Source organism: Tamandua tetradactyla, chromosome 15 (assembly GCF_023851605.1).
Source record: "Tamandua tetradactyla isolate mTamTet1 chromosome 15, mTamTet1.pri, whole genome shotgun sequence".
Classification (NCBI taxonomy): domain Eukaryota; kingdom Metazoa; phylum Chordata; class Mammalia; order Pilosa; family Myrmecophagidae; genus Tamandua; species Tamandua tetradactyla.
In genome coordinates, this window is record NC_135341.1 from 36,198,398 (window position 1) to 36,214,639 (window position 16,242).

Genomic DNA, 16,242 nt, shown 5'->3' on the forward strand with positions numbered 1-16,242 from the left:
CCCATGCTTTGGCTGCACTACACAATTCAGAAATCCATTGTTCTAAGGACAGTGCACAAACAGAAAGAAGGACTGTGTACCAGACCGTTCATTCTGCAGACATTAACTGAGCCGAGTGAGATGAGAAAAAGGTTTTTGCCCTGCAGATGCCCAAATTGTCCGGCGATTCCTACCCAGAGGTAAGGTTGGTGCTATGACTATGACCTCCCAGAGCTCAGGGAGCCCAGGGGCCAAACCAGCCTGGGTAAGGTAACTTAAAGTGAGGGAGGAATGTGAAGGCCCCCTTGAGAACCCTCTGGAGGAAGATATTGAGGGGCTTGTGTGAGGCAGTCATTCCTCAAGCGAGCCTCCTAGCCCTAGCTGCAGCTCCAGCTTCCTCACTTGGCCAGTTCCTCCTGCCAGCAGCCAGGGAGAACAGTACATGGGAGCAAAGACTCAGGAAACCATGGAAATCATCAATGTGGTTGAGGGTTTGGTCATGACTCCATTCCCCCAGGGCCTGGTCAGGAGTTCTGGCTTCAGGGTGATTCTTAGGGCTTGCGAGGGGACAGATATTGGGTCCATCTTCCTCTCCAACAAGGTACAGAGAAACAGCCAAGGACTTCCTTGAAAGCTTTTGGCTGGCAGTTCTGAGACTCCTCCAGTCAGGCCTGGCAGGGCACCTCGGTGCCACTGTTCTCTTGTGTCCCTATGTCTCAGCCCATGTTACCTACGGTGATGCTGCTCATGAAGTGTTTGAGGGTGATTAGACTGGTAAGAAAGCAGACTCCACACCATTTTGTAGGGGACTTTAATAGCTTGGGGAATTTGGTGTCAACGAGAGAGGGCAGATTGGGCCAGTCACCCTGGCTGGAACGTGGGAACCGGAACGATTTTGGCCTTGTGGGAGTGGGAGATAGGGTGGGGCAGGAGTCTCTGCCATCAGCATCTGGGGCCCTCACTGTGGGGCCCAGTGACCTCCTACATGCATACCTGCACCTGTTTATGGCTTCTAGCCAGGTGATAGGTCGGGTGGGGGGACTACTCCCTGCCCAGGGACTCCTGTGCAGCTCCAAGCCGCAGACTGCATGCATCTCACGCTCCCTACAATGAGTATGGGAGGGCCCCTCCTGTTCCTGGAACCGGGTTGAAGTCCGAGGGAGAACAGGAACCTGAGAGTCCGGTTGGGTAAGCCAGTGCTCACCGGTTCCACTGTCAGCTCGAGTCCACCCACCCGCGCGTGGGGTCCCTGCCTTAGGCTCCGCCTGGACTGGGGCGGGGCCATCAGAAGAAGGCCCCGCCCCGAGCCCGCCCCCGGCCCGGGGTGCGAATCCGGTATCGGCGAGTGACGGGCGATGCTGGAGGTTCGCAAGGCGAAGCGGCTGCAGCTGGCGCCGCGTCTGCCCCGCGTGTCCGGAGCAGATTCTGCCCGCCGCCCCCGGAGCCCCAAACGCCCCACTGAGCTCGCGGTAGCTTCCAACCCGTGACGGACCGGCGCTGCAGGTGCGGGGCTGCCGGGGAAGGGGGGCGCCTCCCGAACGCACGCTGGGGGGTCCTGGGGATTGGATCCCACTGGCTCGATGTTCCGGATGCAGAGTGCGCGGGGGTGCCGCGAGGGCTAGGTGTCCCGACCCGGGTGGAGCGCGGGGGCTCTGCAGATCCCATGGGGTGGCGTGCGGGGTCGGACTAAAGTTCCCCGTCCCCTCGGACTGCCCGGGGGTCAGGGTGGAAGTGAAGCCTCTGCGACCCAAGTTCAGGCGCATCTCCTCTCCTTCCCCCCCGTCGCCGGACTACGAATTGTGAAAACATTAGCCCTTCAAGATTCGTGGTCCCCATTGGGGTTGGGGGCCCGAGGGCAGAGACGTCCGTCCTCGTTTACAGAGCCGCATCCAGCCCCTCCCAACTGCCCCCGGCCCCCTCCCTCCCGCTGAGCAGTCACTAATTTCCATGACAACGGAGAGTTCTTTATTGGCGACAACCCAAAGGGGGCTGGGCGGGGCTGCTGCGGGTTGGGGGAGGAGGCTCCAAGCCCCTGGGCACTGGCGGACCCCCAGCCAACATCCAGCTGCCGAACCTTCACACGGGTCCAACCGGGGTCCAGGGCACAGACCCACGTGCGCGGTGGGGGTGGGGGTGACACATGTACCCGCTAGGGGGTGCGGGGCTTGATGCTCACACGTGTGCTCAGCATGTGTGTGCTGTGCCAGCGGGGGCGAGCAGTGCTGTGGATGGGGGTCAGGGTGGCACCACCGTGGAGGTTAGGAGTCCCTGGCTGGAGGGGAGAGGGGCGCAGGGTGAGCTGTTTTTCCCAGTTTGTGGTGACTGGCAGAGACCCCAGCTCAAGGAGCTCTGTTAAACTGCCTTTGTCCGCACCCCCACGGGGCAGAGATTGCTCAACTAGGTTCCCTCCTAGATAGCATGTCCCTTTGTCCCTCAGCAAAAGCTCAGAGCCTGCTGCAGTCTAACCCCTGTCCTGCCTCCCCCCAACCTCCAGACCCAGGATCACCTGCAGAGACCTCCCGGCCTCCCCCCCCCCCCCCCCATTTCAGAGTTGATTCTTGACAGCTCTAGTCACCTGCTGGGTCTCAATTTTCTCAAATGGTACATGTGGTGTCTCCCTTTCCTCCAGGCCAGGATAGTCTCCAGAGTGGGGCAGGGGTCTCTCTCCCTTTCTTTCACAGCATTTGGGCTGGTTCCCCAGGTACCTGGCCTGTTGTTCACACTGTCGCCCCTCCTCTCCAGCTCCATATCTGGCCACCTCTCATTGGCAGGCAGACAGTGGGGAGAGGAGGCCACAGAGGCTTTGATCTATATCTAGGGAAACTGAGCCATTGATTGGGGGTCGGGGGACGACTGTGCAATTATACCGTTTCTGGATTTCTTGTGGAACCACTTCTAGTCCCATCCTGCCAGGGCTCCATTGTGGGAGAGGTTAAGCTGAGCTGCAAGAGGGGCCCCAGAGACCCAAGGCTAGGAGAGTACAGCAAACGGGTGGATGGGTGGGACTGGCTGGGCAGGTTAAGCAGAGCTGGGCCCGCTGAGAGGAGGGGCTATTGAGGGAGACAGCCAGCTCTCCAAGCCTTGTTTCCTTCCCCCCCATGCTTGGCTCAGGGGGCTGCGACTAGCCTCTTCTCCGGGGCCAGGGTTGTGTCTTCCACACTAAGCTCGTTGTGTATCTGAGGGATACAGGAGAGTTCAGCCCTGAAGATCCAGATACCAGGGGCAGCTCCTGGCCCAGGTGGTCAGAGCACATGGCCACGGAGGCCTTAGGGCTCTGCTGGGCACCCATAGATCCTATCAGAACCTCCGGCCTACTTCCTCCATCCTCTCCCTTGCGCGTGTGCCCCTTTTACTCTGTTGTCTTCTTGTTCCTTATCCATCAAAGGTTCTGCCTTTATCTCCCTGTGTATCCGTCCTTCTCATTCCTGCGGGCTCTCAGACCCCTACCTTCCCTTTCCTTGATGGGGCTGGGATCATAGGCCCTCCCCAGAGGAAGGAGCCAAACTAAAGTCCAAGGGAATTCTTGGAGAGAAGGCCTACTCAATACCTCTTTCCTCACCCCCTCCCTTGTTTTAAAACTTCTGTCACTGTAGCAATCCTTTTACTCCAGCACCTTCGTATGCATTTCCCCTCCTCCACCCACAGGAAAGCAGGGTCCCCAGTGGGCTCTCTTTCTGGGGTTCAATGATTGGGACCCCAGGTACCTGGAGAGGCCAGTTGGCTCTTGGCTCTGCCTGCAGGCTGAAGGCTGAATTTTCTGGAGGTAGCACTGGATTGTATGCCCACCCCCAAGACTGAATATAATTCCCCTGCACAATTCCTCCTTAGAAGAGAGAGAATCAACCCTGGGAACTGTCAACTACGGTTTAGCTGAAGCCCAGAGCCCAGCCAGGGCAGCTCCCTACCCAGTCCCCTGAAGCAGTTGGTCTGTGGGCTAGAAGCTTGGCTCTGCCTTTTAACACAAGACCCTACCTGTGAGGCCCCCATCTCCCCTGGCCTTGTAGATGAGGTCTCAGCTGGGAGCTAGACAGGTTGGGGCCTATCTTTTGTAACAGGAAATCCAGCCCCAGCCTGTGAGAAAGAGAGGAGAACAGGGGAGGGTAAGGGGTGCCTGCAGGCTGGTATTCACAGCTGCCACTAAATCAGGAGGTGTTTCCCACAGTCAGGCAGTCAGAGGCCTCCTGGGCCTCTCTTGGCCTCCCTAGATTTGTTGCAAGCTCTGGAGCCCCACATGGGACAAGGAATCAGGATAACAGGATATTTCTATTTATGGGTAGGAAAGGTGGGACCTGAACCAGGTTGACCCCACTGGAGGTAGAGTAGGACTTGAATATGGTGCCTCTGGGCCACTGGAGCTGGCCTCTGGCTCACTTGAGCTTCCCCTGGGCCAGTCTTGCCGAAGGCTGCCATGGGGCTCCAAGAGGACCCTTTACAACCTGGGTGCCAACAGGTAGAGGCTCACTCAGAGTTGACTGAGGCCCAATTCCCTGGGCTCAGTGGTTAGGCCCAAGGGTCAGGCAGTAACTGAGAAGAATTTAAAGTCAGCTGTAGCACAGTGGTTCTCCGCTCCTTGCAAGATCCTTTTGGGTAGGCCCCTCTGCAACCATTCAGTTTCTCTGCAGCTAATGGAGAGAGCCACATCTACAGATAAACTGCTTCTGTGATGCTCCTATGCCCCCCAATATCCTATTGTGGATCTGAGATAGACCCAAGAGCGTATGTTCCTGGGGTTGTGTCTGGGCTGTCTAGGCCAAGGGGAGGAGGGGGGAAAGGTTGAGAAATGCAACTTCTTTCTGCCTGGCCTCCCACCGTTCCTGGAGCTGGCCATTGGCTGCTTCTCCCAGCCTCAAGTCCAGGGCCCCCCTCAATGTAGGCAGGTACCCGGGGTTTGGTGCATAGACCCATAGTCTCCTAGGCAGCAGCCATAGGGAGCAGGAGGTAGAGTGGGTAGAGGTGGAAGGTCTTTCTCCCCTCTCTGTCTTGGGGCCAGGTCTGGGGAAGGGGCCAAGCAAGTGTTGTAGGACATGGCTTCAGGGGCCTTTGTGACTGTGAGCAGAGGCCCAGGCAGTAGAGATAAATCTCAAGAGCAGCCTTGCCTCCTCCCCATCACCCCCAAGTGGCACAAGTGCATATGCATGACAACGAGCTGTGGGGACATACAATTGCAAACATATGCAAACTTAGCCACCTCTGCAGGGCTGGGAGCTGTTAACATCTAGGATGGAGGGTGGAGGGTGGAGGACGGTGTCTCAGAAGAGGGGTGTTTTGTCCAGTTTTGGAATATCAGGTTTGTTTTAGATAATTTGTTGTGCAAATAACCTTATAACGTCAGAAATCACAGTGAAAGAAGAGATTCAGCTCTGGTCACAGCCCTTGCTCAGGTGGAGGCTGCTTTGCAGGGAAGCTGGGGTGGGCAGCACCCTTGCTAGTGCCCACACTTCCTGCCATTGAATGGACACAGCTGAGCTTAACGAGTCACCTGTTGTTGGACGTTTAGGTAGTTGCTGAATTTTTAATGTTATAAATAACTCTGCTGTGACAAATCATAGGATTCTGAAGGGAGGCTTTGGGGGAAGGGCATACTCGCCAGAGGGAACAGTGTAAGCAATGCAACAGAGCTGGGACACAGGTCCCTCCCAGCCCCTCCTAGGGATCCTTCAGGCTGGGGTACCACCCTCCTGCCCTATATATGGCCCTCAGATCCTAGCCCGGGAAGGGAATTGCTGCCCGTCAGGGTCTTTGAAAGGACTGATGTGGGTCGCGTCCCCTCCCCCAGATTGTTCTCACATGGAGATGGGTGGCCGGCAGTGGTGGGTGACTGTCACTGCTCTCAGCTGCAAGAGCAGGATTCCAGCACACACTCCTCCCTTGCAGACGTGGGAGCAGGGCTGTGGTCATGGTGGCAAAGACAATCAGTCGGGGACGATCTTCAAAGCTTCTCTTTGCTTCTGTGATGCCTCACAAGATGGCTTAAGCCCTGGTTTAAGTGAGGCTGGTGAAATGTGCTTGCGTTTCTTGAGCCCAAGCAGTCCAGACGAGGGAATGATGGAATTTGTTCCCTGCTGGTGAGGGCAGATTTGAGGGAGAATTTCCAGGAATGCCACCCCTGGGACTTCCCTCTGCCAGGGTGGGTCATAGGGCTTCTCTGGGCCTTGGCCTGTGACCCCAGCTGGCAGAGTCCCTCAAGCCCAAGCTGCCCCTCTGGAGAACAAGAGGGTGGCTTCTTCCCGTCTCCACTACCCTGAGGCTGTGAGTGCCTCCAGGTAGGTGAGCATCTAGGTATCTAAGGCTCCAGCCCAAGGCCTGTGCAAAGCAAGTGCTAATCGGTATAGAGGGAGAAAATGTACAGACAGCACGATAGAGCAGTTTCAATGTAGCCTCACTGCAGAGCTTGCTGAGGTCCAGTGCCATGCTAACCAGGCACTGTGGAGGCAGCAAGGCAAAGCTCCAGACACTAATTCTGCTACCACCACCCCTGCACCCTAAACTTATCTCTGGAACAAGGACAGGGGGTGCTGTCCTTTGAACTTTGGAGCCAGCCCACCCAGCACCACAGGTGAGGACTCTACCATAGCTGGCAGGGGTGTAGACGCATGGGGCACTATGCCCCAGAAGCACAGACTGCCTGGAGCCCACTGAGCCATCTGCATGCAGCCACCTAGGACCTAACTTCCTAAGCCCTTTGTGGACCCTAGCAGTGAGGCACCGGGGAAGCTTGTCTTGCTCTTCCTGGCCATCATCCCTGCGTGCATCCTAGCAAATCCCTCCCTTCCAAGATCCAGAACTAATGCTGCCTCTTCCTCAAAGTCTTTCCTTACCTCTTCACCAGATTTGGGTTCTCTGTTGGAGGAATCCCCTAAGCAACATGCCTGATGCAATATTTATTAAATTAATAAAAGTAATCATATATAACAGTAAAAATTCTAACCGAAAATTAATAAACCAAAGATACAAATCTGCTCCTCTGACACCCAATCCTTTGCCCCACAGAGAACTCTTATTTTCTTAGATGTTCTTCCAGAAAACAGTTTGTGAGTGTACACCAGTATACAAACTTTAAAAACGGTACCCAGATAGCAGTATACTCTACCCACCATTCTCTTCCTTGCTCTATCACCTTAACAGCATACCTCAGAGACTGCCTTACAACAACACATTTCAGTCTATTTTCTTTTTTTCAGTAGCTACCAAGTATTCCACAGTATCATGGCCATAATTTTTATTAATATATATATATATATATATATTTTGATGCAACAATGTACAAGCACATACATTCTTAACATATAAACATTCCATACATGGTATATAATCAATGGCTCACAATATCATCACACAGTTGTATATTCATCACCATGACCATGTGTTAGAACATTTGCATCATTCCAGAAAAAGAAAAAACTCTTACATACCATACCCCTTACCCCTCCCTCTCATTGACCATTAGTATTTCCATCTGTCCAATATATATCTTTTTTAATTTTAACATTTGTTCCCCCTATTATTTATTTATTTTTAATCCATATGTTTTACTCACCTGTCCATACCATAGATAAAAGGAGCATCAGACACAAGGTTTTCACAATCACACAGTCACATTTGGAAAGCTATATCATTATACAATCATCTTCAAGAAACATGGCTACTGGATTTATTGATATTTTTTATCATGAAATATAACAAGAATCTAGGAATGTGCACAAAAATGTACATCTTTACAGATTACTATGATGTAACACCTGTGTAACCACCACTCAGATTCAGAAATAGTCTCGAAATAGGCTCTCCAGGTCACCCATGTGTCCTTACTACCTCACAACCCCTCCCTTTCTCTTAGAGGTAACTGATATCTGTCTCTTGGTGCTTATTTCCTAGTTTTTCTTTACAGTTTTACTACTGTGTATATATCCCTAGACAGTATGTTAGTACTGCCTGTTTTGTTTTTTAAAGTGAGGTGGAATTGACACAAGTGAATTCAGGGGCATTTAGTACACTCACAATGTTGTGCAACCACCAACTCTCTCTAGTTTCAAAACTCTGTCATCCCAGAAGAACATTCCATACCCAGTAAGTAGTCACTCACTATTCCCTCCTCTTCCCATCCCCTGATAACCACTAATCTGCTTTCTTTCTCCAAGGATTTGCTATTCTGGACATTTCATATCAAAGAAATCATATGGTGATCTTTTAGCATAATGTTTTCAAAGTTCATTCCTTTTTATGGCTGAATAGTATTTCATTGCATGCATATGACACAGTTTGTTTCATTCATTGATGGACATTTGGGTTGTTTCCACCTTTGGCTATAAATATTTGTATATTTCTGTACAGGTTTCTGTGTGGACATACGTTCCCACTCCTCTTGCATGTATACCTAGGAGTGGAATTGCTGGCTCATATGGTGATACTACGTTTAATTTTTTTAAGGAACCACTAAGTTGTTTTCTATAGTGGCTGTACCATGTTATGTTCTTACCAGTAATGTATGAGGGTTCTGCCTGTTTTTGAATTCTATATTAATAGAATCATACTGTATGCATTTTATATCTTTTTCATTCAAAACTGTGTTTGTGAGATTCACCATGCATTTGGTATAGTGGTAGAGTCTTCATTTCCATTGCTGTATAGAATGCCATTGTATGACTATACCACAATATATCCTATTGTTGATGGATATTTGGGCTGTTTCCAGTTTTTGGCAGTTACGATTTTTCCACTAGAAACATCCTTGTACATGTGTACACATTTCTTTAGGGTACTTATTTAGTAGTGCAATTGGTGGTTCAACTTTAGTAGTTTTACCAAACTGTTTTCCAAAGAGGAGAGTTCCTCTCTAGTAGCAGTGTGCATATTCTCCACATCTTCACCACACTTGGCATTGTCAGACTCTGATGATTTGATGGGTGTGTGGTTATAGCCCCCTTCATGTGTGAAATAACCGAAATTTAAAGAAATATTTTCATAGATCATTTCTTTGAGTGTATATAATGCAAAACTATTTCTGATGTCAGCTTTATATATTTTTCATAAGTGAGGGCTATTGTAGTTCAGGTAGCCAAGCTGAATGGTTGGGGCTGCGGCTGGAAAAGCAGGGGTAGGATCTGAGCCCACCTACTCTCTACCCCTGGCTTGGGCTGATCCAGTCTGGGGTCACCAAGACACAGTCTCTGCATTTTGGAGAAGAGTAGTTCGGCTGAGCCAGACCCCATCCATCCCACAGCTCAGGGCCCGGCGATGCCGTTTGGGTGTGTGACTCTGGGCGATAAGAAGAACTATAACCAGCCGTCAGAGGTGACCGACAGATATGATTTGGGACAGGTCATCAAGACGTGAGTGCCAACCCTGGTGGGCAAGGGTGGGTGAGCAAGGGCTGGGATCAGGGGAGCAGAGTGCAGGCCACACCGAAGCCAGGGCTGAATGGGATGTCTGCCGGCTGCAGTGAGGAGTTCTGTGAGATCTTCCGGGCAAAGGACAAAGCGACGGGCAAGTTGCATACCTGCAAGAAGTTCCAGAAGCGGGATGGTCGCAAGGTGCGCAAGGCAGCCAAGAATGAGATAGGCATCCTCAAGATGTAAGTGTGAGGCCTGGAGGCTGGGTGGGGAGGGGCATGGAAGGCAAGTGGCCTGAGGCAGTTCCAGCTTCTGGACAGTTAGCCTGCCATGGCCCACTGTAGTTACCAGAGTCTCTTTCACCCTGCCCTAATTATTGAATCCTCTCCCCACTGGCAGGGTAAAGCACCCCAACATCCTGCAACTGGTGGATGTGTTTGTGACCCGTAAGGAGTACTTCATCTTCCTGGAGCTGTGAGTGCAGGTCTGGGGTCCCTGGATTCCTCAGGCCCCAGGCCCCTGGCCCTTCACCTGTCTTGCCCTCTGTAGCCAGGGAAAAGGCCCCTTTCTGGACCCGTGGGTCCCGGGTGCCTGTACTTTGCCTAGTCAGCTTCCTGGTACAGGGAGCCCACCCTAGCACTGTCAGCCCAGCCACAGTGCTGTCCACCTAAGGCTCAGGGGCTGGTGTCCCCTAGGGCCACGGGGAGGGAGGTGTTTGACTGGATCCTGGACCAGGGCTACTACTCGGAGCGAGATACAAGCAATGTGGTGCGGCAGGTCCTCGAGGCTGTGGCCTACTTGCACTCACTCAAGATTGTGCACAGGAACCTCAAGGTAAGGCTGGGGTTGGGGTCAATGGGCCACCTGCTGGGCTTGGGGCTGGGCAGCACCTTGGGGCCTTGTTTCCACCTTTGGGGCTCTCATTGTGTCTTCCTCTGCCCACCCATGTGTCATCCCCGTCTGGAGCAGCTAGAGAATCTCGTTTACTACAACCGGCTAAAGAACTCGAAGATTGTCATCAGTGACTTCCATCTGGCTAAGCTGGAGAATGGCCTCATCAAGGAGCCTTGTGGGACCCCCGAGTACCTGGGCAAGCAGGGAGTGGGGCAATGACAGGAGGGTGGGGTCAGCCTCCAAGGAGCCACTTCGGGTAGGGGGGAAGGAAGTTCCAATCCTAGGAATTGGGTGTGATTGACATTGGGCATTTATTGGGACCAGCCACGCTTGATACTGACCTACAGGTGGACCCTGTGTTTGCAGCCCCTGAGGTGGTAGGCCGGCAGCGGTATGGACGCCCTGTGGACTGCTGGGCCATTGGAGTCATCATGTACATCCTGTGAGTGGAAGGGCAGGCCAGCAGGCCTTCGGCCAGGCCAGGGGCACCTGCGTCTGTGGCCTCCCTGGGTGACCCTGCCTTTTTGTCTCCATGTAGGCTTTCAGGGAACCCACCCTTCTATGAGGAGGTAGAGGAAGATGACTATGAGAACCACGACAAGAATCTCTTCCGCAAGATCCTGGCTGGCGACTATGAGTTTGACTCTCCATACTGGGATGACATATCCCAGGCGGGTAAGGAGGCGCCCACATGTGGTTAGAGTGGGGGAAGAGCCCTGCTCCTGTCTCCCAGCCCGTTCATCCATCTCTAGACAATGAGATGGGGAGCCCATGCCTGGCCCCTCCCTGGCTTTGTCCCTAGCCAAAGACCTGGTCACCCGGCTTATGGAGGTGGAACAAGACCAGCGGATCACTGCAGAGGAAGCCATTTCCCATGAGTGGTGAGTAGGGCCCAGGGGATGTGGGAGGGGGAAGATGATTAAGGCCAGGGTTCCCTCGCCCTCTGTCTCCCTCACACCTAGCAGCTTCCGTTCATGAGGTCTCAAGTGGGTTGAGGTTACCTAGAGTTCAGGACTGCCCAGAGGCTCTGCCTGGTAGTCCCTGGCCCCACAGGAAGGCCATGGAGGCCCATACCCCCTCAGAGCCAGATTCCCTCACTCTTTCCAGGATTTCTGGCAATGCTGCTTCTGATAAGAACATCAAGGATGGTGTCTGTGCCCAGATTGAAAAGAACTTTGCTAGGGCCAAATGGAAGGTAAGGCTTGGATGGCTCTCTTTTCTGGTCCAACCCTAAGAGTTCTTTCTGGCACATATGGTTTCTTACCTGCACCACAACCATGCAGCCACACAGAGGCTTTTCTTTGGCAATTAGGTGTGTTTGTAGCCTTAAGCAGGTATGCTGAGCAGCTGGGTTCATGGCACAGGGGCAGGCGAGCAGCCGGGTGTACCACTGAATGGGCAGGATTTGGCCACTGCCAGGGAATGAGTTCAGCTTCTGCAAACCTGAGTCTCTCTCTACTGTCCTCTTTCAGAAGGCTGTCAGAGTGACCACCCTCATGAAACGGCTCCGGGCACCAGAGCAGTCCAGCACGGCTGCGGCCCAGCCTACCCCAGCCACAGACACTGCCACCTCTGGGGCTGCCGGCGGGGCCACAGCTGCAGCTGCTAGTGGGGCCACCTCAGCCCCTGGGGGCAGTGCCACCCCAGCCACAGAGGGTAATGTTGCTCTTGCTGCAAAGAGCGATAATGTGGCCTCTGCAGACCGTAGTTCCACTCCAGCCACAGATGGCAGTGCTACCCCAGCCACCGATGGGAGTGTCACTCCAGCCACTGATGGGAGCATTACCCCAGCCACTGATGGGAGCATCACCCCAGCCACCGACAGGAGTGCCACTCCAGCCACGGATGGGAGAGCCACACCAGCCACAGAAGAGGGCACCATGCCCACTACCCAGAGCAGTGTCACATCAGCCACCAGGGCAGCTGTTACCCCTGAGCCAACTTTGGCCCAGCCGGACAGCACAGCCCCAGAGGGCACAAAAGGCCAGGCTCTTCCCTCTAGTAAAGGGGAAGAGGCTGCTGGCTGTGCCCAGGAGTCTCGGAGGGAGGAGACCAGCTGAGTGGGCAGGCTTATGGGGGAGTTGCAGGGGATGGGCAGGAGGGTGGGAGAGTGGATGGGGAGCTCCTCACTGTATATAGAGTCACTGGCATGATACCCTCTCCCCTTCTCCCCACTGCCTCCCACTTTGGGGCATACTTGAGGGTCATGGGAGAGCAGTCTCAGTCTCGTCTCCTGTGTATGTGTGTGAGTGGTGAGCAGGCCAGAGACAGGGCCGGCCCTAGCCCCTGCATGGATTCCTTGTGGCTTTTCTGTCTTGCTAGCTTCATCACTTTCTGTTCTTGTGGGATGCTGCTCCAGGGATACTCAGGGGCTCCCTGCTCTCCTTCCCCTTCCCTCCTTAACTCCCCCAGATTCCTTCTTGATTGCCTCATGATTCTCCCAGGTAGGCCCTGCAGGTCCCATCCTCTCCGAGATCCAAACTTGGACAGTCTTTCCCTGAAAGCTGTCTTCCAGTAAGGCCCTCAGCAGTCTTGGGCTCCTGCACATGTAGGAGTATGCCTGGGGTATGTAGGCTGCTTTAGGGGTGGACCCAGGCTGGTATAGAAAGTACAGAAATCTAGGGCAGTGTGTTTTGAGACAAGATTGGTCATATGGCTGGGGGTGCTGTTTGCTAGCTGTGGGGGCCCTCAGAAGTAGAAGAGAGTGAGTGGGAAAGTAGAAGCTTCCATTGTTGTTCTTGGGAAATCTTTCCCAAGACTCTGTTTTATTTCCTGCTTTCCTGGTTTTGGTTTCCCTGTGACCTGAGCCTTATGAGCCTGTAAGGGGAAGGAGGAGCAATAAGGTTATGGTAGTAAAGTCTGGGAGGACAATGTAGACCCAGAATCCAGTGTCCTAGCCTAGCTGGATCCTTACCCTGGGCCAAACAGGGACAGCCAATACCCTATTGCTCTTCCCAGAGAACCCCCATCGGGCTCAGCCTATAAGTCTTTTCCATCCCAGGGTGCCTGCTGCATTGCAGTGCCCATACTCTCTGATTTGGGGGGTTGCCCTTCTCAGGGGCAGATTTCTGGTCCCAGTTCAACAAAAATGGAGAGGGACCCCCCTCTGTCATGGCTTGGAGGGAGGATCAGGTGCCTCTGAGCCATGCTGAATTGCTTTTGATGGGATTAGGAAGTGAAACAAGGCCCCCAATTCCCTGATAGAGGCTCCTGGCAGGTGCCCTTTGTCAGACTCCACCACAGCCTGAGCTGGCAGCCATACCGGTCCTGGTCCCTGCTCGGCACTCTGTGGCGGTCCCGCCCTTCTCCCTGCATGCCTGTGGGTCTGCTCTGGTGTGTGAAGGTAGGTGGGCTGTGTGCCTGCTAAACCTGGCAAATAAACTTCACCCTGCCAAAGCCTCTGGCCGCCCTTTTGCCTTTGCCTCCTCTGTCCTATTGGGGAGGGGCCCCTGAAAAGCAACAGGGATGGGGGAGGCCTGTGCTCAGTGCCATGTGTATTGCCTGGGCTGAGAGTGAAGATCATTCCACCACAACATGTTCCTCTTCAGCTCCTTCATGTGGGGGAGAGGGAGTCCTCTGGACTCTAAAAATCCACATGGGTGACAGCTTCTAGGAAATCTTGGGTCAAGGATTACCTTATGCTGAGAGTTCTAGCCTGTTCCAATGGCTACTGTTAACCAAGGAGCCTTTGTTTTGACTGGGGCATACAGCTGGACTCAGGACCAGTTACCACAGGGAGAGACCTTGCCCATAGCCAAATGGTCTTCCCTGGGCTGGGGAGAGGGTGCAGGGTGGGCATTGCACAAAAGTTCTATGCTGCCTTGTTAGTTGACTTCTTCCTGTGAAAACATGTGCTTTCTACACAGGGCCCAAAGGACTTCGCTCTGGGCCTACTTCAGCTGGAGCAGATCAGCTTTCCACTATGGGGTTCTGCATAAGGTTTCTTCTGAAGGGGAGGGGAAGGAAGAATAACACTGCTAAATACTGTAAGAGTGAAAATCCTTGGGCTACAAGACTTGCTCCAGTTCAGACAGGCTTAGAGCCAGCTCTTTCTCAGGGAGAACTCCAAAGATATTTTATTTGACTTGAGCATGGCAAAAACAGCTAGTTAGTTCCCTGTGTTAATCACTTAACCATGAAACATCCACACCTCCAAAATTCCAGCCCCAAAGACATAAGTGATCGTCTTGGGGGCTAGGAGCTAAAGTCAGGGTACTTGGTCCTAGCATCTCCATTCTCAGGCAGGGATCCTCATGCCTTGATCTGATAAAGCCAGAGTGGGCCTTGGGGTGTCCTAAAGGGTTAGGGTTTATATGTCATCTCTCCAGGATCACCCAGAGCCCGAAGACTGAGAGGGTGGAGCATTCTTTTGGCCTGTGAGAACCACGGGCTGCCGGTGGTTGGTTTAGCACTGCCCAGAGCCCAAGGGTCCCATTCCCCTACGGCGGCTGTCTTCTCGACCCTCGCAGAAAAGGCCACCCAGGGAGCACACGGCAGAGGGTCCCATGCTCGATACGACTCGAGCTAGCTCCTCTGCTTAAGGGCCTAGCCGGCGAAGCCGCTGCCTCTCGTCCTGACCCAAGGCTACTATCTAGGGGTGCAGGCCTCGACCTCGGAGGAGGACCCAGACAGTGCCCGAAGTGCAGAGAACCCGAATCAGGCCCAAACCCGCGCTCTTCCGCAGGATTCTCGGCCACCTCTCGGCTGCTAAGTCCCGCCCTCACCGAGGGCTCGTCGAATCCAAGGCTAGCCTTTGGGCCACGCCCCCAGCTTCCGTACGTCACTTCCGGCCTGCGTCCGGAAGTGGAGGTTGGAGCGAAATTTGAAGCCAGCGGTTCCGCGGGTGCACGACTGCAAAGCTGACCTGTTCTCTGTTTACTTGGCTACCCCCGCCCCTTGAGTCCTGCCACCATGCCTATCCGTGCTCTGTGCACCATCTGCTCTGACTTCTTCGACCACTCCCGTGACGTGGCTGCCATACACTGCGGACACACCTTCCATCTGCAGTGGTGAGTGACGGAGTCGGGGCCCATCGGCCACGGGGCTTTGCGGCCGTGGAGCTACAGGCCGGTTGGTACCCCGCGCCCAGACGGGTAGTGAGGATGGCAGTACACGAAGCCTGAGGGGAGGTTCTTGACCTGGGCACAGACGGAGGTGACAGCTAAGCCGAGTCTTGGGGCACAGAGTTGGTCCAGTGGATATGGGGGAGGGGTTTCTTTGATCAACTGTGATAAGACATATGACTTCAAAACTATTAGCCCGGGCAGAGGTGAACTTTCGCATTACCGAGCCCTTTTATTTTTTCTTGATAGAAATCTGGTAGGCCAATGGCGACCTAAGAGGATTTGTTGTGGTTTGCTTCATGGTTTGGAATTATTCTGTCCATAATTATCCCATTGGTCACCCCCATCTATTCAGTGATGCCAGCAAACCCACGTTAACATCGAATAGGAAGGAGGTGCTCCTGGGTCAAGGTGTCCTGCTGACCCCATAGGACTCTTCTGTTGAGTGTGCTGCTGGCAGGGAAAGATTTCCCTAGCATCTGTGGATAGGTGGGTTTGGAGCCCCCAGCAAAAGAGATGGGCAGAGTGACCCCTGCGAATGGTAGATGGTTATGGTCACAGAAGGCATGGGTTTTGTGGAGCATAAGGTCCAGGGAATCAGGGAGCCAGGCACAGCCCTAGTTGGCTGCTTTCAGATCTCAACGGGCACCCTCCCTCAGGGTACTGGCTACGCTTTGATGGGACCTCTGTTGCTGACAGCCTGATCCCTCTGCTGAGCAAGCTATGGCTGTGAAATAAGATTAGAATCAAGCTTCCCTTTTAGAGGTACTTCTTTATTTACTGTTTGTATCTTTTGTCTTCTTGCAATCTTTTACTTTCCTCTTTTCTGTGTACTTATGTATGACATGTGTCTCTTGAAAACAACATTTAGTTGGATTTTTTTTAACCCAGTCTGATAATCTTTGTATTTAACTGGACCATTTAGTCTACTTAAAATGATCACAATCACTGAAGTATTGGAATTCAAATCTATCATC

General features: G+C 53.2%; 2 protein-coding genes across 3 annotated transcripts in view; both read left to right on the forward strand.

Moving 5' to 3' along the window:
• Positions 1-1,999: 1,999 nt before the first annotated feature.
• CAMKV (CaM kinase like vesicle associated) lies at positions 2,000-12,284 on the forward strand. Of its 2 annotated transcripts, none has more exons than XM_077129265.1 (11): positions 2,000-2,093; positions 9,200-9,308; positions 9,419-9,550; positions 9,708-9,782; positions 10,004-10,142; positions 10,278-10,398; positions 10,569-10,644; positions 10,741-10,877; positions 11,005-11,083; positions 11,310-11,397; positions 11,675-12,284. In XM_077129265.1, exons 2-11 carry the CDS (start codon positions 9,214-9,216, stop codon positions 12,260-12,262), a joined length of 1,530 nt encoding a protein of 509 aa, XP_076985380.1. In that variant the 5' UTR covers positions 2,000-2,093; positions 9,200-9,213; the 3' UTR covers positions 12,263-12,284. The 2 variants fall into 2 exon arrangements, with proteins under 2 accessions (XP_076985380.1, XP_076985379.1); XM_077129264.1 differs by lacking the exon at positions 2,000-2,093 and adding an exon at positions 5,225-5,476.
• Positions 12,285-15,103: 2,819 nt separating this feature from the next.
• TRAIP (TRAF interacting protein) overlaps positions 15,104-16,242 on the forward strand; it is a 59,859-nt gene continuing 58,720 nt past the window's right edge. The window contains exon 1 of the mRNA XM_077129268.1: positions 15,104-15,211. Coding sequence (XP_076985383.1) covers positions 15,114-15,211 — 98 coding nt within the window. The 5' untranslated portion in view covers positions 15,104-15,113. The remainder of the gene's footprint in view (positions 15,212-16,242) is intronic.